General features: G+C 41.0%; 1 protein-coding gene and 1 non-coding gene across 2 annotated transcripts; one reads left to right on the top strand and one right to left on the bottom strand.

The window, feature by feature from the left end:
• The first annotated feature begins 4,363 nt into the window (after window positions 1-4,363).
• CRTAP (cartilage associated protein) lies at window positions 4,364-24,662 on the top strand. Its single transcript, XM_089532458.1, has 6 exons — window positions 4,364-4,421; window positions 5,244-5,383; window positions 17,348-17,579; window positions 20,686-20,814; window positions 23,506-23,651; window positions 24,537-24,662. The coding sequence occupies exons 1-6, from the start codon at window positions 4,364-4,366 to the stop codon at window positions 24,660-24,662; spliced, it is 831 nt and encodes a 276-aa protein (XP_089388584.1).
• Window positions 16,806-16,924, bottom strand: LOC149309555 (5S ribosomal RNA). The gene has a single exon (XR_016282006.1). It is a non-coding gene; the product is annotated as a 5S ribosomal RNA (ribosomal RNA).
• Window positions 24,663-25,909: the final 1,247 nt, after the last annotated feature.

Raw genomic sequence — 25,909 nt, 5'->3', positions numbered from 1 at the left:
CCTGTCATGGCCAGGCAAGAGCAGGACTCGGAGGAGGAGGATGGGTCTACTCCAGAGCAAGGGGTAATTGAGGCTACACCAGGTGTTAATTCTTCTCTGCCAGAGCACAGCCCCAGAGGAGGAGGTTCAGCCAGGTCCTAGTGCTGATGGCATTCCTCTGGTGGTACAGCAGCCTAGTGGTGAGTCTGGGGAGGAACCAGGCCTGGAGGTTCCCTCCTTTAGGCAACGCAGGGCTGAAAGTGCTGGCAGATGCAGGTCCATGAGAATTGCTGAGAGACAATTGGCAAACAAGTCTCAGCTGGCACCGAGAAGAGGGTCTCCTACTTAACCACCTGGGAGACACTGATTTGGTGCCAGAGTTTATTGCATGATCTTTTGGTGTGATTGCTGCCTGCGCTGGCTCCCTGTTGCCTTGACTCTTGACTTTGGAATGGACTGGACTATTGCTATCCTCTGGCTGACCTGATCCTGGACTGGACTGACTATCGTGATCCCTGTTATCCTGGCTTTGGCTTTCGGTTTGCTCTTTCTCTCACTCCCTGCAAGGTTTGTGGACTATTTCCAGCTGCATAATTCAACTAATTGCCTTGTTGAGCCATTCTTATCGGTGTATGTTTCTATGTGCTGGCTGCAGTCCAGGACACATCCCAAACTGAGATTAATTTAGTGCCTTTATTCACATTCTCTTGAAAGTATAACTTCAGACATTTTTTTGCTTGTTGCACTATATCAGGATTTTAAAATAAATTTTCATTTAATCTCCATGTTTTTACTTTCTTTATCATTTGCCACTGAAGTGTAAGTGGATTATGATCTGAAATTTTCTTTGGTAGGATATTTGTTTCCATAACATCTTTAAGTAAATCTTTAGAAATCACAATCATATCGATTCTAGACATCAATTTGTGGGGATCTGAGTAAAAAGTATATTGTTTAGAAGTTTTATTTTGATATCTCCAAACATCAATTAATGTCAACGATTCCTGTAAGTAGAAAAAGGATTGGGGTAATTTACCCTGTTTTTCTTTCATCCTTTTTGTTGCATGATCTCTATCTGTTTGTGGGTTTATCACCCCATTATTATATGTGATTCATATCCTAGTTCCATTATTTCTTCTGTCATTTTTTAAATAAAAATCAGATTTATTATCAACTGGAGCATATACTTCTGCCACTAGAATTTCCCCCCCCTTCCTGCGTTATTTCAACCGCTAAATATCTCCCATCAGAGTCATTCAGGACTTCTGTAGCTGGGATTTGTTCTGCAATGTATAAAGCTATGCCACTTTTTTTCTTTTTTCTGGCGGAGATAAAAACCCATTTAAAACAAATGGTTCTCTCTAAAGCAGATTTTGACAACTTGGTGCCCTTTAGCACCAGACTGAGGACAGCCAATGCAAAACAGTGCCTCCATATTTTGATTCTCCAAATGTTAGGCTATAGAAACTATAGAAACCGCTAGTCATGTATTATTTCACTGTCCCTTTTACAATGACGCTCGTAAAGGTCTGATCACCCCAATTCTTTCAAACAAACCCGAGAGATCTGAAACTTTTTATTAAAAATACCTATTACTAGATTTGAATCCTCACATAACCTATAAAATAGCTCAGTTTTGCACATCTGCAATTACTTGCAGGAAAAGCAAAATTAACCTAAGTTAGCAGAGCATATTGAGACAAAGTTTCTTCTATCCAACTGATAGTAACTGGTACTTATGTTTATTTGAATTCATTTTAATTGTTGTGGAAGTGAATAATTTTAACTTTTCAGTGGGCAGGTTTTTATCTTTCTGCTATTTAAAACAAAAGCACTTTGATGTCTATATCATTTTACTTGTTTTTATGCATAATTTTACAGCTTTCTGTGTATTTTTTTTTTTTAATGCTGGTCTTTGACTGTAATAAGTTATCTTATTCTGATTCTCCAAATGTTAGGCTAAAACTCCTAGGATCCCTAATCATGGGCTATGCTGTCTGTGCCTTCTGGTAGTTTCATAGCATCTGGAGATCCAAGAGAATATCTGCTGTAATGCATAACAGGGGGACTTTTGTCGTTTCTGATAGTTGGACTGCAATTCCTATCCATTGTCTATGCTAATGAGATTTGAACTCCAAAATGTCGGGGCAGGGAACATTTCTTACTTCTGCTCTAAAGAATGGAACCAAAATTGCTTCTCTACTTAATCATACTTACATTGTTTTTCATTTTAAATAAAATTTCCCACCCTGGCACACACAAGAATTCAGGTAGAGGAAAAAAACCTGTAACCCTGAGCACTCTAGGTGAGGAGGAAATTAGCCTTCTCCTTTTGATCCAAACAATCCCTCCACAAAGCTTTATAATCACATTTCTCATGGTGGGTGAGTGATCTGTGGGGCAGTGTCCTTAGACTTCACCTTTGTTCAGCTGATGAAATGCTGAACCAGCCATTACATCACTTTGGCAGCCCCTGGCACAATGCATTGGCACAGCTTCACCTGAAGCCTGCAGTGGATATCCTCTGTGTAGAATTATCCAAAGGTTTTATCAAGTGGAACTGCAGTCTGTCTCCATGGGGAGACTGCAAAAAGATCGTCTTGTTGGAGGAAAGTTTTATAAAATGTCTTCAGTCTGCCCTTTTCCAGGGATCTTTTTCCTCCTCTTGTCTTTCTTTTCTTTTGGGGAGTTCTGTATCTCACAAGGAAGTTCACCAGACTTAGTGTTCCCAGAACACTGTTTTGTAAGCCTGCTTTGGCAAAGCGACATTGGCATTTGTGCTGCCTGAACTTTGTGCTTGTTTAATTTGCTGCTGTCTCCCACAAAGGGGTCACTTGCACTGAGCTGTTAGAGTGACCACTGGCATTCCCTTTCAGTTCTTCATTTGGGTATTGGATGGCTACTTATGATGTAAGATGGTCTCAGTGTGAAGACACACCCAACTAAAGGTGGTGGCAGATTTGGGTGTGCAACGCCGGTAACCTGATGAAATCAAACTCTTTTACCCAAAAAGGCTCTGAAGCTGAATGTAAAGTTCAAAAAGGGGGAAGTTTAATTTAAAGAACAAAAATAAAGAGTTTTCTCCGCCCCAGCTCTAGATAAAAGACACTTTATAGTTTGAGTTTCAGCAATCTTGAAGATGTCATCTCTCTGGGTTTGATCTTGGTTTGATTTCCTCACTCAATGGAGCTGGTGCAGGGTCTTTCAGCTCCTGAATTCTTTGACTTGATGTAGATAACTAAAATGGCTAACTTGTTCTTGGTAACTAAATGGCTAACGTGTAAGAAATGCCCTTTCTGGCTGTCTGGGCCTGTTTGCCACCAAAAGACAGCTCTCTGCTGCTCACAGCAAAGACTGCTCCAAACTAAAAGAAAATTAATTGCACAGATTAAGAAGGAGGAGGAAGAGGCAAGGAAAAAAGGAGGTGGAAAAAAAGAGGAGAAAGGAGAATTAGAGACAAAAGAAATCGAGGAATTAATAAATCTGGACACTCAAAATGAGACAGTAAAGGAGGTAGATGAAGGGGTAATTAATTTGGAAGAACCGTAAGAGATAACTATGAAAGGAATAAAAATTGGTTCGCTAAATGTCAAAGGTATAAACAAAAATCATAAAAGAAAAGAAATATTTCATTATTTAGAAAAGAGTTATTTTGATGTAATTTGCATTCAAGAAACGAAAATACGAGAGAATGAAATAAAATATTTGAGAAACCCAAAATTAGGAACTCTTTTTTACTCTGCAGATGAAAAGAAAAGGAGAAGGGGAGTAGCAATTTTTGTAAATAGAAATTATGAATCAACTGAGATCTTTAAAGATAAAGAAGGAAGATATATAGGAATAGAATTAGATATCGATGGGGAAAAGATGGAATTAGTTAATATATATGCCCCTTTGGAGAACAAAAATGAATTTTTCAAAAGGTTATCTAAGGACATAACGAAATGTAAAGGGAAAAATTTAATAGTTGTGGGGGACTTCAACGGTGTGCTGAAGCCAAAAAGAGACAGACAGTCAAGAAAAAAAAATTACCAATAACCAAGGAAAGCTACCAAATAACTGTTTTGAAATGATGGAGGAAAATGAATTAGTTGACATTTGGTCATATTTATATGAAAATAAAAAAGGATTCACTTTCTATTCGGAAGTGCACAAATCACTCTCTAGGATAGATCTTTTTTTGGTTTCTAAACAATTAGCGAATAGGGTTAAAAAGATGGAGATTGCCCCAAGGCTATTATCAGACCATAGTCAAATCGAGATAACATTGGAAAAACAGGATGGGGAGAACCAACGACAGTGGCGGCTAAATGACAATTTGATCAAAGATAAAAAATTTGTTCAATATTTGAAAAAGGAAATAAACTTTTTTTTTAAAGAAAACATGACCAAAGAAGTTAGTACAAAAACGGTATGGGATACATTTAAGGCTGTAGTACGAGGTATGCTGATAAAGAAGGGGGCTGAGATAAAAAGACAAAGACAAGAGAAAGAAAATAAAGACAAACAAGAACTAAAATGCTTGGAGGAGTTAATGGCAAAAAATATAAATAATGAGAAAATAAAAAAACAATACTTATTACAAAAACAGATGCTTCAACAAAAAAATACAGAAGAAACAGCAAGAAAATTAAAATTTATAGGCCAAAAGTACTTTGAAGGGGCAAATAAATCGGGTCGCTGGCTAGCCTATAAACTAAAAAAGGAACAAAACAAGAGAAGGGTTGGCAAAATTAAAATAGGAGAAAAAATAATAACTAAACAAGATGAAATAAAAAAAGCTTTCCAAAATTACTATAAGGAATTATATAAAAACAACAATAAAGATGAGGATTTGGTGAATAAAATTACAAGATATCTAGGGAAAAAGAAGATAGACAAATTGAATAAGGAACATATAGATAGTTTGGAGAAACCAATAAAACTAGAGGAAATTACACAGGTAATAAGAGCATTAAAGGAAGGGAAAACACCCGGGCCAGATGGCTTCACCTCCTTATTTTATAAAACATTTGAAGAGCAATTAATTGGTAGATTGCACCAAGTATTTAACAGTATTATTGAGGAAGGAATACCTAAAACATGGGAAATAGTGAATGTGGTTTTGATACCCAAAGAGGGGAAAGATAATATGAACATGGCAAACTATAGACCTATAGCTCTTTTAAATATTGATTATAAGTTGTTTACAGGGATAATAGCAAATAGATGGGAAAAAATATTAGTCAAAATTATGAATAATGATCAAAATGGTTTCCTCCCAGGAAGATATATGAGATACAACATAAGAACAATTCTGAATACTATAGAGTATTACACCTTATATAAAGAAAAAGAAATGGCACTTATATTTGTGGACGCAGAGAAGGCCTTCGATAGTATTGGATGGAGTTTTATGTTTCAGGTATTAAAGGCCATGGGAGTGGAAAAAAATGGAATGACAAATATATTACATCGATACTCAAAGCAAAAAGTTCAATTAATAATAAATGGACAAAAGACGGAGGAAATACAGGTTGAAAAAGGGACAAAACAAGGATGCCCTTTATCCCCGTTGCTATTTATAATAACATTAGAAGTGCTTAATAATGCGATTAGATCAAATGAAACGATAAGAGGACTTAAAATTAAGGGATATGAGCATAAACTCAGAGCTTATGCCGATGACATGGTAATAATTTTAGAGGAACCGGAAAAAAGTGCATTAAACTTATTGGCAGAAATTGAGGAATTTGGACAACTCTCAGGGATTAAAATGAACAAGGAAAAGACGTTAATGATTACAAGGAATATGAAAAAGACTAAGGAAAAAGGATTAGTGGAAAAATTAGGAATTCAAGTGGCAAATAAATATTTAGGAATTTGGATTACTAATAACAATATTGAACTATTTGAAAATAATTATAAAAAAACGTGGAATCAAATTAAAAAGGATATACAAAGGTGGAAAAATATGGAATTTTCAATATTAGGCAGATTGGCAATTATAAAAATGAATATATTACCAAAACTACTTTTTCTCTACCAGAATCTCCCAATAATTACAAAAGAAAAGGTTTTTCAAGAATGGAATAGAGACATTAAAATTTTTTTGTGGAAAGACAGGAAAGCCAGAATCAATAACCAGATATTGAAAAAGAAGGTAATTAAAGGAGGATGTGCACTTCCTGATTTAAAAATTTACCATTGGGCTTGTGGACTAACATGGATTCTGGACTGGATTAAAGTGGAGAATATGAAAATGTTGAGTATTGAATCTTGTAATATTAGATTTGGTTGGCACGCATATGTGTGGTATCAAAAACACCAGATTAATAGTGAATTCATGCACCATACAATTCGAAAATCCCTGTTAAAAATATGGAACAAAATTAGAGAAAGGTTCTACTCAAAGATTCCACTATGGGTGTCACCCCAGGAGGCCTTTCTAAGTAGATGGGAAAAAGGCGGATCCTGGCTCAGATATAAAGATTTACTAAAATCAAATGAAAAAGGCGAAGATGATATAAACTCTAAAGAATAATTAAAACAAGAAGGTAAAGATATACATTGGTTCGCTTATTTTCAGATAAAATCTAAATATAAACAAGACTATACTCAACAAGGATTTGAAAAGAAAGAAAATGTGTTAGATAAAATAATATGGGCCAAAGAAAAAGGGAAAATAGGAAAAATTTATAAAATTTTGATGGAATATGAATTGGAAAAAGAAGTAATAACGGATAGTATGACGAAATGGGCTCAAGAAATAGGACACACAATTAAATTGGAGGATTGGGAGAACTCATGGAAACGAACCAGTAAGTTTACAGTGGCTCAGGATCTTAAAGAGAACTATTTAAAGGTGTCCAATAGATGGTACTTCACCCCAGTGAAAATAGCGAAAATGTATAGATTGGGCAATGATAAATGTTGGAAATGTGGTACGGAAAGAGGGTCATACTATCACATGTGGTGGGGATGTATAAAAATCAAGAAATACTGGAAGGACATTCACCAGACAATACAGAAAATGCTTAAAATCAAAATCCCTTTAATCCCAGAATTTTTTTTATTGAATATGACATCCTTTTTGGGTGCCACATTAGAAAAAAAATTTTGGAAAATAATGTTGTATTTGGTGACGGTGGCCAGAGTGCTAATAGCAAAATATTGGAAAAAGGAAAAAACCCCTGACATAGAGGAATGGATACAAAAAATTTTAGATCTAAAAGAAATGGATAGGCTTACTATGATACTAAAAGGGAAAACTGATAATCTGGCTGATTGGAAAAGAGTAGATAATTTTCTGAAAAAATAATGAATTTTGGGGGGAAATTAATCAAATTGGACTGAAACATTATACTGATAGATCTGCAAGGTAAGAATAATAAAAATAATTAAAAACACATATGTATATATACATAATAATTCATATATAAAAAAAATCAGTAAGAGAAGGATTACGTGCAATTAACAAAATTGGTAAGTTAAACAGGAACGAAAGGATGAGGAAAAGACAGTAAAATCGGTGCAAATATAAAAGGAAATACGATGTAAGAAGATGCTTTTAAATGTGTTGTACAATGTTAAATGTTACTGATAATCTGTGTGTTGGTGTGTGTCTGTGCTCTGTGTGTTGAATTTGTCTTTTGTATGTGAAATTAATAAAAAAAAATTTTAAAAAAAGCCTCTAGCTAAAACTGAGCTTGCTGGGAAGGGGCAAACCAAACCTGGAAAAAAATGCAGGGGATCCTACAGATCTCCCACAACTAATACAATGAACATTTCCTACACTGAAACATACTATGGCCTGGACCAATATGAAAGGAAATGTGGGGGGAGATTCAAAGAGTCCTGGCTGGACATCACACTCAGCTTCACACTATTTGTTTTGCAAGTCAGACGTGGTGCTTGGCCCTGTAACAGGATCATCTGCATTCTAATGATATGTCCTCTGCTCCATAGATGGCCCATTCCTATGTTTTGCAGAACTGAATAACCCTATATTTAAAATGTACATTGTCCTTGCTGTCTGGATGATGGTTTTCCTTTGGACTGCAGGTCCATAAAGAGCAACGGTTCAAGGCTGTTTTAACACCTCTACAAAGGTTTTATATCAGTTTGGCAGGACAAAGTAATCCTTATTCACAGATTCAGCTTTATTCTCCTAGCTCAGTATAATGTGTACCTAGAAACTGCTAGGGATTGAACCTCTACACAAAGCTTGCATTATCTCTGAGCTATAGCCCTTCCCCTTGGAACAGCTTTCACAAATGTTTAGATTATATTCAAAACCTGAATTTTCTTTCCCTTTCCACAGAACGCCTCCCAAACAGCTATTGTTTGAGAAGCTAGTGGGAAGTGGTGACTCTCATCTTCTCTCTAGTAATTATAATAGGATTTATTTATATGCCGCCCAGTCAAAGACACGACACAAAAGGAGAAGGGAATGGTGGTGGTGATCAAGTCAAGCATTCTTCTCTCCCTCTGAGGCCTGGACCAAGCAAGGCAGATGGACTGGAGGGAGGGCTCTTCTTCTTCAACCTAGCCCTGGTGGAGTTGGGCCTGCCTGGTCAACTCCTTCATAGGCTGGAAGATGTCAGTTATGGAGGGAGGAGTCTCTTCTTCCAGGCTAGCCCTGATGGAGCTGGGTCTGCCTGGTCAACTCCCTCATAGGCCGGAGGATGATAGTTATGTAGGGAGGAGACTCTTCTTCCAGGCTAGCCTAGATGGAGCTGGGCCTGCCTGGTCAACTCCCTCATAGGCCAGAGGATGATAGTTATGTAGGGAGGAGACTCTTCTTCCAGGCTAGCCTAGATGGAGCTGGGCCTGCCTGGTCAACTCCCTCATAGGCCAGAGGATGATAGTTATGTAGGGAGGAGACTCTTCTTCCAGGCTAGCCTAGATGGAGCTGGGCCTGCCTGGTCAACTCCCTCATAGGCCAGAGGATGATAGTTATGTAGGGAGGAGACTCTTTAAAAAAAAACCAATTCTACTTATAGGGGCTTTTTAAAATGCAGCATATCCTTTTCTTAAGCCATATAAGTCAGCATTCACTTTTTGCCATGAACCATTAAATGCAATATGTACTGATAGTTTTCTTGTGAATTTTTAAAGTCCTTTTAACATATGCCTAATGCTTTGATGCATTTTTAATTGCTTTTCACATTTCACAACGTTTTGTAAAAAAATGTTTGTGCAAATATATCCCATAACCACTGAATTTTACTCAAAATACACCATGTTGTCCTAATAATATGTTGTATTTTTTCAAAATAAAATGGGGATTTGCAGTGATTTGATCCAACCTTTTGTCTATCCAAAACTCCTCTGTCTAGATCCAAGGTTTTGCCTTTACATTTTTAGAATGGAATGACCTGCTGTAAGAAATTCGCCAACTATCCTCACTGGAGGCTTTTAAAAAGGGGACTAAAACCCTTCTCTTTCGGCAAGCCTTCCCAGACTGAAAATTGCCCAGAACTAATTGAACTTTTCCCACACTTAGAATCATAGAATCATAGAATCATAGAGTTGGAAGAGACCACTAGGGCCATCCAGTCCAACCCCCTGCCATGCAGGAAATCCAATTCAAAGCATCCCTGACAGATGGCCATCCAGCCTCTGTTTAAAGACCTCCAAGGAAGGAGACTCTATCACCTTCCGAGGAAGTGCATTCCACTGCCGAACAGCCCTTACTGTCAGGAAGTTCCTCCTAATGTTCAGGTGGAATCTCTTTTCCTGTAGCTTGCATCCATTGTTCCGGGTCCTGTTCTCTGGAGCAGCAGAGAACAAGCTTGCTCCCTCTTCAATATGACATCCTTTCAAATATTTAAACAGGGCTATCATATCACCTCTTAACCTTCTTTTCTCCAGGCTAAACATCCCCAGCTCCCTAAGTCGTTCCTCATAGGGCATGGTTTCCAGACCCTTCACCATTTTTGTCGCCCTCCTTTGGACACGCTCCAGTTTCTCAATGTCCTTTCTGAATTGTGGTGCCCAGAACTGGACACAATATTCTAGGTGGGGCCTGACCAGAGCAGAATACTTCTTTCATCGCAGATTGTGTAATAATTGTGATGTGCTGTTATATATTTTAACATTCTTTGAATGTGAGGGGAATGAATTCCCCCCAGAAACGTAAAAAAGTTTTCCATGTTTTGATCAAGCAAAAACTGGATGTGGTCAGCCTCCAAGAAACTCATATTAATGAGAAAGATATTCGTTTTCTGAAAAATAACAGACTTGGTCATGAGTTTATATCGGCTAGTCCCCAAAAGAAAAGAGGGGTGGTCATATATGTAAATAAGAGATTTAAAACTAAAATTATCTTCTCTGACAGAGCATCGAAGTTGATGTTTTGGAAGGAAGACAGTTAATAGTAGGAATATATGCACCCTTGGACAGGAAAGATGTGTTCTATACAAAATTGAATTCAGAACTGAGAAATTATAATTATGATAAAATCTTGATAATAGATTGTAAGCCTGAGGGCAGGGAACCGTCTGACTAAAAAATTTATGTACAGCGCTGTGTAAATTTACAGCGCTTTATAAATAAAGGTTAATAATAATAATAATAATAATAATAATAGGGGACTGGAATGGAGTGATCAATCTGGAAATAGACAGGAAATCTGAGAGTAAAATAAAAAGAACGCAAGGGAAACTTCCTCAAGCTTTTGAGAAACTAGTAGATGAGCATGCACTGTTAGATGTCTGGAGATTTAAATATAAAGGGGCTAAGGAATATACCTATTTCTCTGAAAGACATAAAAGCCTATCGAGGATTGATTGATTTATGGCATCTAAGTCCCTGTGTAAAGACATTATATCCATAGATTGTAAACTAAGGATCATCTCAGACCATAACCCCATTGAAATATTAATAAAACAGAAGCAAGCTGAATTTATTTGCAGATTGAACACCTCTTTACTATGGAAAGAAGAAATACTCTATCCATATACTTGAATGGAAAAAATTCTCCCTAAAATGACCGCCGATAATGTGCTCAGAACTCTGCAAGAAGAAATAGACCCAAAATGGCCGCCAACCATGTGCTCTGGACTCTGCAAGAAGAAATAGCTCCAAAATGGCTGCTGAAGCAAGGACGAGCTATCCTAATACAGCAACTGTGATTGTTTCCCCCTTTCACAGTCACACAGAGGCCTCTTCTTCCTCTGTGCGAGTTTTGTGAACTTGCTTCAATGCAGGGCTGTGCACTTGGACTCTCTTTTGGTAGGCAGAAGCGGCAACGGCCACCAGGTATTCTTACACTGTGAAGACACACCCAACTAAAGGTGTGCAGATCTTGTTCTTGGTAACTAAATGGCTAACGTGTAAGAAATGCCCTTTCTGGCTGTCTGGGCCTGTTTGCCACCAAAAGACAGCTCTCTGCCTGCTCACAGCAAAGACTGCTCCAAACTAAAAGCCTCTAGCTAAAACTGAGCTTGCTGGGAAGGGGCAAACCAAACCTGGGGAAAAATGCAGAGGATCCTACAGATCTCCCACAACTAATACAATGAACATTTCCTACACTGAAACATACTATGGCCTGAATCAATATGAAAGGAAATGTGGGGGGAGATTCAAAGAGTCCTGGCTGGACATCACACTCAGCTTCACACTATTTGTTTTGCAAGTCAATGATCTCAGACGTGGTGCTTGGCCCTGTAACAGGATCATCTGCATTCTAATGATATGTCCTCTGCTCCATAGATGGCCCATTCCTATGTTTTGCAGAACTGAATAACCCTATATTTAAAATGTACATTGTCCTTGCTGTCTGGATGATGGTTTTCCTTTGGACTGCAGGTCCATAAAGAGCAACGGTTCAAGGCTGTTTTAACACCTCTACAAAGGTTTTATATCAGTTTGGCAGGACAAAGTAATCCTTATTCACAGATTCAGCTTTATTCTCCTAGCTCAGTATAATGTGTACCTAGAAACTGCTAGGGATTGAACCTCTACACAAAGCTTGCATTATCTCTGAGTTATAGCCCTTCCCCTTGGAACAGCTTTCACAAATGTTTAGATTATATTCAAAACCTGAATTTTCTTTCCTTTTCCAAAGAACGCCTCCCAAACAGCTATTGTTTGAGAAGCTAGTGGGAAGTGGTGACTCTCATCTTCTCTCTAATAATAATAATTAGGATTTATTTATATGCCGCCCAGTCAAAGACACGGCACAAAAGGAGAAGGGAATGGTGGTGGGAGATCAAGTCCAGTATTCTTCTCTCCCTCTGAGGCCTGGACCAAGCGAGGCAGATGGACTGGAGGAGGGCTCTTCTTCAGGCTAACCCTGGTGGAGCTGGGCCTGCCTGGTCAACTCCCTCTAGGCTGGAAGATGACAGTTATGGAGGGAGGAGTCTCTTCGTCCAGGTTAGCCCTGATGGAACTGGGCCTGCCTGGTCAAGTCCCTCATAGGCCAGAGGATGGCAGAAATCTTCCCTCTGCATGGGGAAATCTGAAAGAGCTGCTATCACATTATGATACTGACACATAAATAAGTCAACCTGGTATTTTGGGATCAATTTTGGGGCATAAATTTTTAGACCTATAGACAAGTATATACGGTACTTCACTTTCTCTTTCAAAATGGTGACTGGACTTGATGTGTTTCTTCCTCTCACCACTTTTAGAGCAGTTCCAATGAAAATAAAGGTTTTGGGAGGATTCAGGGTTTGTGTAGTACATAGAGGTGTTTTTGCATATTCGGGGGACTTTCTGCGCAGCTTTGGGATGGCATGGAAATTTTGCCAGTTTTTCTTTTTAATGGAGGGCTAGGGGATTTGGGGGACTGGCAGAGGGTTTGGGGGTGAACGAGTTGGCATAGCAGCTACATTCATGAACCATTAAATGCAATATGTACTGATAGTTTTCTTGTGGATTTTTAAAGTCCTTTTAACACATGCCTAATGCTTTGATGCATGTTTTAATTGTTTTTCACATTACACAACTTTTTGTAAAAAATGTTTGTGCAAATATATCCCATAACCACTGAATTTTACTCAAAATACACCATGTTGTCCCAATAATATGTTATATTTTTTCAAAATAAAATGGGGATTTGCAGTGATTTGATCCAACCTTTTGTCTATCCAAAACTCCTCTGTCTAGATCCAAGGTTTTGCCTTTAAATTTTTAGAATGGAATGACCTGGTGTAAGAAATTCGCCAACTATCCTCGCTGGAGGCTTTTAAAAAGGGGACTAAAACCCTTCTCTTCCGGCAGGCCTTCCCAGACTGAAAATTGCCCAGAACCAACTGAACTTTTTCCACACTTCTTTCATCGTGGATTGTGTAATAATTGTGATGTGCTGTTATATATTTTAACTATGTCCTACTATGTAATTTTAAATTTGGGTGGGAGGGGTTAGGCAGGGGTTTTGTGGGTTTTAATGTTTGATTTTTATGTACTATATAATGTTGTTACCCGCCTCGATCCCCAAAACGGAAGAGGCGGGATATAAATAAATATTTCATTCGTTTCATGCCCACTCTTCTCCTCAACACTGCAACATCTCGCCTTGCATATTTGGGAAACTGTTTTCAGTGAATACTGTGTTACATTAATTTCAGCATCAAGCTGCCCCTTCCAAAGATAATTAACTATACTATTAAATATGGTATAAATCCACTAATATTATATTAGAATATGTTAATACAGTACATAGAATAGAGAGAAATCTGTAAGGTGCATTTTTCTGATGTTTATGCCTTTGTTTACATAGTGCACTGACTTATTAATTTTTAAACAACGTTAATGTCTGAGCCTTTGCCAAAAACTTCCAAGGCGGCTTACAATATTGTTAAGAAAAATAAATTTACAGCAAACATGATAGCAGGTGAAAAACTTTGCTGGGAAATGTAAGAAACAGTAGTTGATCTCTCTGGTAGAGTAATCAAGCAGATGCTGAACAACAACCAATCACACACACACACACAGGTTCTAGACAAGAAAGAAGCAATCTTAATCATCTTTGTAAAGCATGTAAAGTGGTTTTAGTTACAGATTACTCATGCAAATTCAGACATATGGTCTAATGAAGGAAAGAAGGCTGGAGAAGGCTGGAGAAAGAAAAATTGCTGCGAGTTAAACTGGTGCAAAAAGAAAGTGGGTGTGGAAAGGCAAACAAATAGAAACCAGCAAACATACAAATCTGCAAAATAACAGCTACTGAGTGCAGGCTGTGAGCTCAGTATCATAGCCCACCATTTTTTCTTTCTTTCTTTCTGCCTGGTACTATTGAACCACAACATAGTCTTGAAGCACATGATTCAGCAACCTTCCTATAGCTAAGCACATTTGGGCGGGATCAGTACCTGGAAATACTGGGTGTAGATCATTATTTGTGCTGCCTTGGACTCCCTGTAGAAAATCCAAACCTTAAATGTAATGTATATATTTTAATCAAGCAGTTGAAGTTTTGTCCAGGCCTGGAAAAGGAAGTTACACTCCTTAGGTAAGATGGGAAGTAAGGCCTCCAGATGCTGGACAACAGCCATCATCCCTCACCATTAGTTATGCTGGCTAGAGTTGAAGTCCAACAACATCTAGAAGGCCATGCATGTCCCATTTTTCTCTTAAGTACATTTGCTTGGTGGATAAACATCAATGGGGCTTGCTTCTGAATAAATAAATAGAGGATCGATGTGTATATGCCAGTTATACTAAGGACATAATATTGGATTCACCAAAAGGCCTGCGCCCACACTTGCAAAAGTGTTGGGCCCAAAACTGAAAGAGTAAGGTTGATCAGATGTTCACTAACTTTATTAACTACCTAATATCTAATAATAAAAATGAGAAAGCCATTTATAGAACAAAGTCACACAAACATGTTTGCTACTTCTGCTATTGGCATGGAAGTATCCAATTGCACATGTACTGTGTGCTGCCATCCAAGCACAGAAATGAATCCCCAGAGATAAGTTGATTGCGGACAACTGGAGAGGCTGACAGGACTCCGCCAGTATCAGATTTCTGTCCTATTCACAAACTGCCCCTTTCTCAGATCAGAACTCTTAGAATATTTGACTGGAAATCCCAACAAGTCCAAACTGTGATTTGTTATTGCGTTTGGGTTTTGATGAGTGGTGGTCGTTGTTTTAAAGCCTTTATCATTTTAGACTCTGATTTCTAAATTGTTGGTGGCAGTGATTCATAATTTTCTTTTGAAAGTAGTGCCTGGTTCTTAGGAAAAAATGATGGGGCATGATGATGATGATGATATCTTTATCCCGCCTCTCGAACAGGATCGAGGCAGCTTACAACAGTGGTAAAATACAATATCAAATACATCATACGTTATAAAATACATCCCATTCCCCCCTCCTAAAACAACACACAACAAAATTCCCCATAACAATTATAAAATACATTTAAATCATTAAAACAATCAGAGATGGGCATCTTGGGGTACTCTGTTCTGTGTCAGTGTGTGACCAAATGAGTTATTCCGGGAAGGCCTGTCAGAAGAGATCAATCTTGACAGACTTTTTTAAAGCTGTCAAGATTGGTGATGTTTCGGATCTCTTCCAACAGGCAATTCCATAATTGAGAGCGGCAGATGAAAAGGCCCTTTGGCTAACCACAGCCAACTTGGTCTTTATTGGCTGCAGTAGATTTTTCCCAGAGGACCTAAGTGTGTGGGGTGAATTATATGGAAGAACATTTCCCATGTGAGCCTGATCTTGAAAAACTACTACATCCTGATGTCTGGTGGTAAGAGTGGGACCTTGACAAAAACTTCAGGGGCTCACAGCATGGAGAAGGCCGTCTCTGATCCAAACACTAAAAGAACCCAGACCTGCTTAGCGTCCCAGATCAGACTCCAATTGGTGTCAATGCACTGAGGTCTCTTAGGGTGCATCTCTGCGGTAGAAGGAATGCAGCTTGGCCCTACTTTAAATGAAGTATGGAATGAAGAGCCATATGAAGATGAACCCCAAATTCTAAAAGAGTGAAAACTACAATAAGAGAAATAGCAAAAAACAAAACACCTGGAGTGGTGATATTCCAATTGAACTGCTGCAATCCACATTGACAGAGTCAGCTCTAGTGCTAACCAACATATGTCAACAGATATGGAAAACAAAATGATGGCCAACAGATTGGAAGCGATCAGTATACATCCCCGTCCACAAAAACTGAGGCCTGAGAGACTGCATAGGACCATAGCACTGATCTCCCATGCAAACAAAATCATGCTCAAAATTCTGCAACAGAGACTCCACCAGGCAATGGAGAGAGAGACCCCAGAGGTTCAAGCATGGTTCAGGAAAGGAAGAGGCACTAGGGACCACACTGCAAACATAGGATGGCTAATGGAGCGCACCAGGGAATTCCAAAAGAAAATCAGCATGTGCTTTATAGACTGTAGCAAAGCCTTTGAGTGCATAGATCACGAAAGGCTATGGAATTTCCTTAAAGACATGGCAGTGCCAACACATCTGATAGTCCTGATGAGGAATCTGTACTCAGGACAAGAGGCTACTGTCAGGACAGAATACGAAGAAACAGAATGGTTCCCAATTGGAAAGGGGTCAGACAAGGCTGTGCAATGCAGGAGCTCCTTCCTAGGGCATCTTGGGATCGGCAGTTTCACAAGGTCTTCAGTCTCCTGTGCCAAAGCTTGCTGATGCCTTAAAACTGAAAATCCAAGGATTATCTAGGATGGCCCCATGGCAAAAAAGCTGTAACAAAAGGCCTCATTTCCGCAGTGGAGATGCCTCCTTGGTTTCAGGGCCCTGCCAGGTGACAAGGGGAATGGCAACCGGTTGGATTGCTTTTCCCTTTTGCTGGAAGGATCGATGTAGAATAGAGAGGCATAGAAAGGCGCCAAAAGCCTACAGCACCCGGTATTCCCAGGCAGTCTCCCATCCAAGTACTAACCAGGCCCGACCCTGCTTAGCTTCTGAGATCAGATGAGATCGGGCGTGTTTAGGGTGGTATGGCCGTAGGCACATGCTCTGCTCGCTTTCCCACTCTTCAAGGGAGTGTGGCCTTTTGGGGAACTGCCAGTGGCTGGATTGGCATGCCAGAAGCTAGATTGGCACACCAGGCATGCCAGATTAAGCCCTGGGGCCTGAGATGGCCAATCAGGAGTGCCAGATTAAGCCCTGGGGCCTGAGATTGCCAATCGTGATCAAGAGAAACGTTCATACCATTTAACAATGACACTTAACAAAGTGGTGGCTAAGAGTGAGTCAATTTTACTAGAAGACATGTAAACCTGATACAGCCACTCAAGGAAAAAGCTAAAAGAATATGCTGTGAGTGTGGTAGTGAGGTATATGAACAAGTAGTTGGTGAAATAGATATTAGCTGTGATCCACATGGATTCACTTAATATGGAATAGCTGAGGGAATGTCATTGTGATAATAGTCCTTAATCTGGCCATTCAAATCAATTCTTTGCTACTGTAATTTCTTTTGGTCTCCACAGAACCTCTTTGTCAGGGCGGTAAGAGCATATAATGGAGAAAACTGGAAGACTTCCATCACAGATATGGAACTGGCACTCCCCGATTTCTACAAAGCCTATGATGATTGCATAGCTGCTTGTGAAGGCCCCCGAGAGATCAAAGATTTTAAAGAGTTTTATCTGTCTATAGCAGGTAGGTGATCAGCTTCTAAAGTTAGGAAAGAGATTTTTACTTCAAAGATCCTAAAATACGCCTAATTGATACATGCTGTTTGTAGATTTGCTTTCCACTCACACTCCTAAGTGGAGAGGTGTGGTCCTAAATAGTAGAAAGGGGATCTGCAAATAGAAGAGAGCTCACAACATATATGACAAAGGAGATTATCGCACTACATTCTTAAAACGTTGCTGATTCACTTTAACTGCTCTGGCTGCCTCCTGTTGCATTCTGGGATTTGCAGTTTAAGGGGTTTATTTAGTAATTGTTAAAGCAGACAGAGGCATTACCCCCATATCCTCTGGGAAATCTGATTTTACTCTCAAAAAAGATATACAATATGTCTTATTGTGCTGAGAAAATGAAGCTGTTTCTCATTTTTCATGCTTCAAGTTGCTGCTTCACTGCTTAATTTTGATCAGGTGCAGCATTTAATTATTATTATTATTATTATTATTATTATTATTTATATTCCGCTTTTTCTCGAAAGAATCAAAGCAGATTACAGGAATATCAAGATAAAATCACATACAATTTTTAAATACAATGAAAACCCCTAAACCCTCAACCCTCCCCCCAAACATAAAATCATTAATCAATCCCTAAAAAGAAATTAAGCAGGAAAAAATCTAAAACATTCCAGGACCAATAAAGTGAAGAAAAAAAGTTTTGGGTAGATTTGGGCTGGAAATGAATCATCTTCTAGAGAGGGGGGAGGTTGGAAGCGATGGTATCAGTGACACTTCCAGTGTCACAATGATGGCTTAAAGGTGAAATTAGGGGGGAGGCAAGTCAGTAGATCTGGTCTAGTCTGGAAAGGCCGGCTGGAAGAGATCCGTTTTAATAGCCTTCTTAAAGGCTTCCAAGGTGGATAATCTGACAGATCTCATCTGGCAAGTCGTTCCAGAGCCTGGGAGCAGCTGATGAGAAGGACCTCTGGGTCACTGCTCAAAGTCTAGTCTTCTTAGGTTGTAGCAGATTCTTCCCAGAGGACCAAAGCGTATGGGGTGGATTTTATGGAAGGAGACGCTCCTGCAAGTAGTCAGGAACCAAGCCATGTAGGGCATTTGGTGGGGGTGGAATACCTAGATCCATTTCAGTCTGGCTTCAGGCCTGGCTATGGGACAGTTTTGGTTATCTTGTTGGATGACTTACCCAGAGAACTGGACAGGAGGAGCATTTCCCTGTTGGTTGTGCTGGGTCTCTCAGTAGCTTTTGGTATCATCAGTGATGGTATCCTTTCTGGCCACTTGAGATGGGACTTGGCAGCACTTTCTTCTTGGAAGGCAAACTGAAAAGGATGTGCTGGGGGACTCCTCTTCCCCTCCCTGTCATTGGCCTGTGGAAGCTCACTGTTTTGTCCCCCATGCTGTTTAACATCTACATGAAACTGCTGGGAGAGACCATCCAGAGTTTTGGGATGTGGTATATCCTCAGTATGAGGAGGATGCCCAACACTATCTCCATCCAGTTCTGAGGAAGCTCTCCATCCAATTCATGCTGAAGCAATGTCTGCTGTCAGTAACGGATTGGATGAAGGCAAACAAATTGAAACTTAAACAAGGCAAAAGTGCTCCTGGTTAGTGGAAAGGGAGATCAAGAAATAGGCACTCTGCCTGTTCTGGATAGGGTTACTCTCCTCCTGAAATCTTGCCCTGAGTCTGGATGCCCAGATTTCAGCAGTGGCCAGGAGTGCATTTGCACAACTAAAACTACTACACCAGTTGCATCCGTTCCTTGAGACATCAGATTTGGCTACGGTGACACATGTCTTGATCATATCCCATTTTGACTACTGTAACATACTCCATGTGGGGCTACCTTTGGAAACTGTTTGGAAACTTCAGTAGGTTCAAAAGGCAATAGTCAGAATGCTGATTGGAGCTAATTATAGGAAACGTATAACTCCCTTGTTGAAACAGATTTACTGGCTACTGGTTCATTTCCAGGCACAATTCAGACTGTTGGTCATGAGCTCTAAAGCTCTCTGTGACTTAGATCCAGACTATCTGAAAGACTGTATCTTCCCATACAGATCTGCAAGAATTCTTAAGCTCTTGATGGGACAGCTTTCTTTCAGTCCTGTCCTCATCACAGGCTGGCTTGGTGAGACTCGAATGAGAGCCTTCACAGTGGCTGCTCCCACCCTCTGGAGCTTCCTTCCACAGGAGGCTAGGCTGAAATGTTCCTTTTCTAGCAAGCAAAGAAAGGAGACATATAAATGAAAAATAAAATAAAATAAAAATGTAAACCAGGAGACCTACTGTTTTGCTAATACAAGGACCATCTTGTTTCTTTCTACTTTTGCTGAATGCTGCTTGAGTGTTTCTAAATAAGGGGAAAGACAGATGTCTGAGCTGCTGCCAATCTTGTATTTCAAGAAATGAGGACTCACAATTTTGTCTTCATCCCAGCAGGAATTGTAGGTGTCATGTGATACCTGCATACCTAACCATTCTACATCTTGTGACTTAAATTGAACTGTGGACCTTTGGTTTAAACAGTGAGCCAGATTCTTGAAACTCTGTAGTTTTTCCATCACCCTTCCTCTTTTTTCATAATTACTTTGCCTAATGAAGAGGTCTGGAGAACTCAAAAGCTTGCTCACTGTTGCAGTTTGTTCTAATAAAAGTATTGCCTAGTGGATATGGAGCATTGTTTTATTGTACAAAAAAAATCTTGTCTGTACCTGTAGGTGGCACTGCAAGCAAATATAATTTTATTGAGACTAGTATAATGTCCACCTGTTGATTATGAAGTATTTTACCTAGGGGCTTTTCTCCATTCAGATACTGAACAACCTCACACCCCACTGAGAGCAAGAATGGGTACCTTGTTGGACTGCATTCTCATCATTTCCCTCACCATTGGCTGCAAGGGCTAGTGCAGATGGGAGTAGTAGTCCAACAACATCAAAGGGCCAAGGGTAACACACTGGCTGTGGTCTAGCATCACAAATATAAACTTTTTTGAAATTTGGAGTAATGGTTTATACAGTAGAAATGTTACATATTGAACTAAATATAAGACATAATTATGTAATATTAAAATCATGGTTGTTATTGTTGTTGTTGTTTTAAAGATCATTACACTGAAGTTCTAGAGTGCAAACTGAAGTGTGAAATTGATCTGACACCTGTCATAGGAGGCTACGTTGTGGAGAAATTTGTGGCGACTATGTACCACTATTTACAGTTTGCCTATTATAAATGTAAGTAATGAACTTTGTTCTCAAAAGAAACTGTGGCTGGATCTCCTTTAAAAACAACAACAGCATTTCAAGTTTACTAGAGAAGAAATCCTACTTTGGCCTATCAGTAGAGCGATAAAGTAAGCACCCACTGAGCTGGTTGTGGCTGGGAAAGAAGAAACACTGGTGCGGTACATACCGCCCCAAAAGGGCGGCCTGCCGGCGCCTGTCTTCCCTCCACAGGGAAGCCGCAGCTGCCAAACCAGGCGGTTTCCTTGCAAAGTAACAAGTGTGCCACAGTGCGCCATTGGTGCACTTGTTACGCAAGCACCGCACTGCGCCATGCAGATACCATGCGGTACTTGTGTAACAATGGCGGCACCCATGTGTACAGGGCTCCGCCACTGTGACGCCCTCATCACGTGCTAGGGGCGAGGGGCATGTGAAAGCGCCAGCCCGAGGCAACCCTAGCACACCACCATGACTCTGCAAAGGGCCGATATGTACCAGACCACTGTCTTCCTTTTTGGTTTTAGTCTTTTAGCATTTTATAGTGTTGTGTTTTATTGTCAGTTTTTGATTATATATGTTTGATGTTCCATCCTTTGGTGGAAAGCACATTATAAATAAATGTTTATTATTATTACTATTATTATCATCATCACCACCATCATCATAATCCAGTCCCTGCACAAAGCTCCCAGATCTCGGCTTTTCTGCCTCACTCTGTCCTGTCCATACTATAATTCGTAGATTGATTTTAGAGTTTGCAAAACAAAAAGAAAAACCCAAATCACAGTCAATGTGTGAACATGCCCATTTTTTTCATTGCTTGCACATATAAGCTTGCACAAACAATAGTAATCTGTACTCTCTGAAAAGGATCACTAGCTCAATCTATGTATTTAAGTGGTAGCATCATCATTGCAATTTCACCCTTTTTTGTGGGAGGACTCGCTTTTTCAAATCTTCACTTCCTGTTTGGGAAAAAGCTACTACTAGGCCTTAAAAAGCCTATCACTACCACCTAACTCTAGCAAAATTCCCACTCCATAGCTGTTAAAGGCAATGGTTATTTTTTCAATAAGAAAAAACATTAGACCTTTTTCTGGGAGAGCATGAAGGGAAGATGTGGCCCTCCAGGTGTGGTAGAGCACATGCACAATACAGGTGTCCAGACTGAAACGTAGATGTGTGTATGAGAACACACATGTGTGGATGCTTACATGTAGGGTTGCCATAAATGAGGAGCTCCGAACCGGGACAAATGTAGGACAAGGCTTAAAAATGTAGGACCATTTTTTTTAAAGGTCCTACATTTTAAAACCTTGTCCTCCTCCTCCTTCCTGGCTTGGGAGGAAGCCTCGGCCTCCTCTCAGGCCGGGAAGGATGCAAGGGCTGCTCCTCATCGCGGCGATCACCGCGGTGGGAAGCAGCCTCCTCCCGGCCCCCACTCCCTTTCCCGGCCTCTGTGAAGGCTTGGGCCTCCATAGAGGCCGGGAAGGAGGGAGGAGAGAGCCCGCGATCGCCGCGATCGCGGGCGGCCCCCACTCCCTTTCCCGGCCTCTGTGGAGGCTTGGGCCTCCATAGGGGCCGGGAAGGAGGGAGGAGAGCGCCCGCGATCAGCACGATCGCGGGCGGCCCCCACTCCCTTTCCCGGCCTCTGTGGAGGCTTGGGCCTCCATAGAGGCCGGGAAGGAGGGAGGAGAGCGCCCGCGATCGGCGTGATCGCCGCGATCGCGGGCGGCCCCCACTCCCTTTCCCGGCCTCTGTGGTGGCTTGGGCCTCCATAGGGGCCGGGAAGGAGGGAGGAGAGCGCCCGCGATCGGCGCGATCGCGGGCGGCCCCCACTCCCTTTCCCGGCCTCTGTGGAGGCTTGGGCCTCCACGGGGGCCGGGAAGGAGGGAGGAGAGCGCCCGCGATTGCTGCGATCGCGGGTGGCCCCCACTCCCTTTCCCGGCCTCTGTGGAGGCCCAAGCCTCCATAGAGGCCGGGAAGGAGGGCCAGGGCCGCCTGTCATCGCGGCGATCGCCGCGGTGGCAAACGGCCTCCCTCTCCTTCCTGGCCTGGGAGGAAGCCTCGGCCTGCTGCCAGGCCGGGAAGGAGGCGGAGGCCGCCCCTCATCGCAGTGATTGCCGCGGTGGGAAGCGGCCTCCTCCTCCTCTCGGTCTGGGAGCAAGCCTCAGCCGGCTCCCAGGCCGGGAAGGAGGCGGAGGCCGCCCCTCATCACGGTGATTGCCGCGGTGGCAAGCGGCCTCCTCCTCCTCTCGGTCTGGGAGCAAGCCTCGGCCGGCTCCCAGGCCGGGAAGGAGGCGGAGGCCGCCCCTCATCGCGGTGATCGCCGCGGTGGGAAGCGGCCACCTCCTCCTCCTCCTCCCTGGCCTCGCTGGGGCCCGGGAGGGAGTGTCTCCGCGGCTGGAGCTCCAACCGCGGAGAGCCCTCCCAGGCCTCAGAAAGGCCTTGGAGCCGCCGCGGCGGCGGAGGTGGCCGCGGTGGGCGGGGCCGTCCCGGTTTGGGCACCAAACCGGACCGGGACCGGGATGGCACCGCCCAAACCGGGATTGTCCCGCCGGGGGGCGGGATATGGCAACCCTACTTACATGCCATGAATTCCAAGCATGATCTACAACTTCAAATTCTAGAATTCAAATTCTCTGTTTTCAGTCATTTTCTTCTGAGATTCTGATATCATTTTGTTTAATGTCAATTCAGTGAATGATTTAAAGAATGCAGCACCATGCATTGCCAGCTATATGCTCTTTGACCAGAAAGATGAAGTGATGAAACAGAATCTAGTCTATTATCAATATCACAAAGACAAATGGGGACTCACAGATGAAGACTTCCAGCCTAGGCCCGTAAGTGAAATGTCAGCCTATATACCATGATCTATAGTGATGCAGCGGTTTAAGCATTGGTCTATAACTCTGGACATCAGGATTAGAATCCCCACTCAGCCATGGAAATTCACTGGATGACTTTGGGCAAGTCACACACTCTCAGCTTCAGAGGAAGGCAAATGCAAACGCCTGCTGGACAAATCTTGCCAAGAAAACCCCATGATAGGGTCACCTTAGGGTTGCCATATGTTGGAAACAACTTGAAGACACACAACAACAACAACAACAACAACAACAAAATACTGAGTTGCACATTCAGACTTGAGAACATTATTTGGCTATTTGAATATGCAAGAGTTTAATGTGAGCAGGGGGCAGACATTCCTGCAAGCTGCTCTTCATCATGAAGGTCGAATGCAAGTTTCTAAGCACCTACAGCCCAACATGTTTAGAAGCCTCATTCTAGTTAAAAACTGTATCTTATTAATTAATTAATACAAACCCAGTTAGAAATTCTGTTGATACATTTGGGCTATGTTAAAAAGCTCTTGCAAAAGTTATTTTTTTGCACTACAACTCCTCAAATCGCCCATCCTGCATGGCCAAGCTCTGGATGAAGCTTATTTTCATGCCCATGCTCTGACAGAGTCCTGAACAGGGCTTACAGTATACATGGTTTGACCTTTTGGAGACTAGACTCACCATGATGACTGTCCCTGCTCTCTGGTGAGTGTGAGAACTTAGCATTCACTATCTTTGGTTTTCAAACAAGGTCCAACAACTGTTGTTTAAAATGATCAGGGATAACAAGTGTACTAGAATAATTAATCTTTCATACATGACTGAGTTTTGGATGACATTCTGCTATTAATGTGACATGAGACTTTGTTGCTGTTGTTCTAGGAAGCAGTTAGGTACTACAACATAACAACGCTTCAGAAAGAAATGTATGAATTTGCCAAAGAACATGTAATGGATGATGATGAAGTAAGTAAAATAGACAAATGTCATCGTGTAAGTGAAAATTAATGGTTATTATAAGACACTAATGGTCAGTTATGGTACATTAATAGAGATGCTGCCCTTTCCCCCTGGTTCTACTCTAGAGTAATTTGTTGGGCACATTTTTGCTTAATGTTGTCCTTAATTCATTAATTTATATTTTGTAATTAATCAGTTGCCTTTTTTTGTAATGATAGCTATGAAGAAAAAATATATAGGTTAGTGTACCTAAACATTTTAGGGAGAAGGGACAAAACCTGATACAGGACTTCTGTTTTCAACAGTAGCTCGGTGTCAAAGATTATTCTTCCTAATACAGGGTTGAGAAGGTATTACAATTGTGCCAAATCCTAAAACCCTTCTGTTACTGATTTGATTGCCAATCTGAGCAGCAATTCTTGTAATCAGTCCCATTGGGGAAAACAGCATTACTGATATGGAGTTACAACAGTGTTTTATGAGGTGCAGCTTCATGCAGAACTGTGCCACTCCATTCCAGTAAAATTCCTGAAAGCACACAGAAAGACTAGTGATTTTTCTCTTTGTGTGTGCTTTTGTGATGTGAGAAGGGAATAAATCCAGGCTATTGAATGTGAGCATGAGTGTGTGCTTTCACTAGTTTGAAAAGGATTCAACTTTTCCTCGCATTAATACCACAGATATTTACACTTGCTCAAATCTGCAGTGTTTTGAATGTAATTTTTGTTACTGCAAGCTGCGTACTTACCAGGGAACGAAATAATATTTGGCAGTGTGTCTATTTGTTTACTCAACAAGTTCAAAGACTTCAACTAACCTAAAAGCAAAGCCCTTTAGAGCTGTTGAAACCCCTTCACAGTTATGCAGAAGCTGCAACAAGCCCTTGGGGAGAAGAGCAGCAACCATTCCAATCAGCTGTCATCCCATTCCTCTTCTCTAACTAGTAGTAATTCACTTGCCCAGAGGTTATTTTCAGACCATAATCAAGCTCAGACATTCTGCTACTAGTACAACCCCAGAACTAGATGGGCTGTACATCACTATGGGCCCGAACAGACAGGCCAAAATAAAGCTGATTTGGATCACTTTGGAAGTATGCTGTTTCAATGCTGCATGCGTCCATTGAAGCATTAGAAAAATTAGATAGAATGATTAGATAGAATGTATGTACTTTTTTATTTAACACATCTATATTCCAATTGAAATTAAGGCTGGAATTACAGAATGATAAAGCTTTGCTTAAAGCCAAGGTCTTAGATGGAACAGAACTTACACAGTACATTCTCCTTTTTGGA

Source organism: Sceloporus occidentalis, unplaced genomic scaffold (genome assembly GCF_023333645.1).
Source record: "Sceloporus occidentalis isolate IW3139 unplaced genomic scaffold, rSceOcc1.0.p SCAF_7, whole genome shotgun sequence".
In the NCBI taxonomy this organism is placed as follows: Eukaryota; Metazoa; Chordata; class Lepidosauria; order Squamata; family Phrynosomatidae; genus Sceloporus; species Sceloporus occidentalis.
The sequence above is the reverse complement of the archived record's forward strand: the minus strand, read 5'-3'. Positions and strand labels throughout refer to the sequence as shown.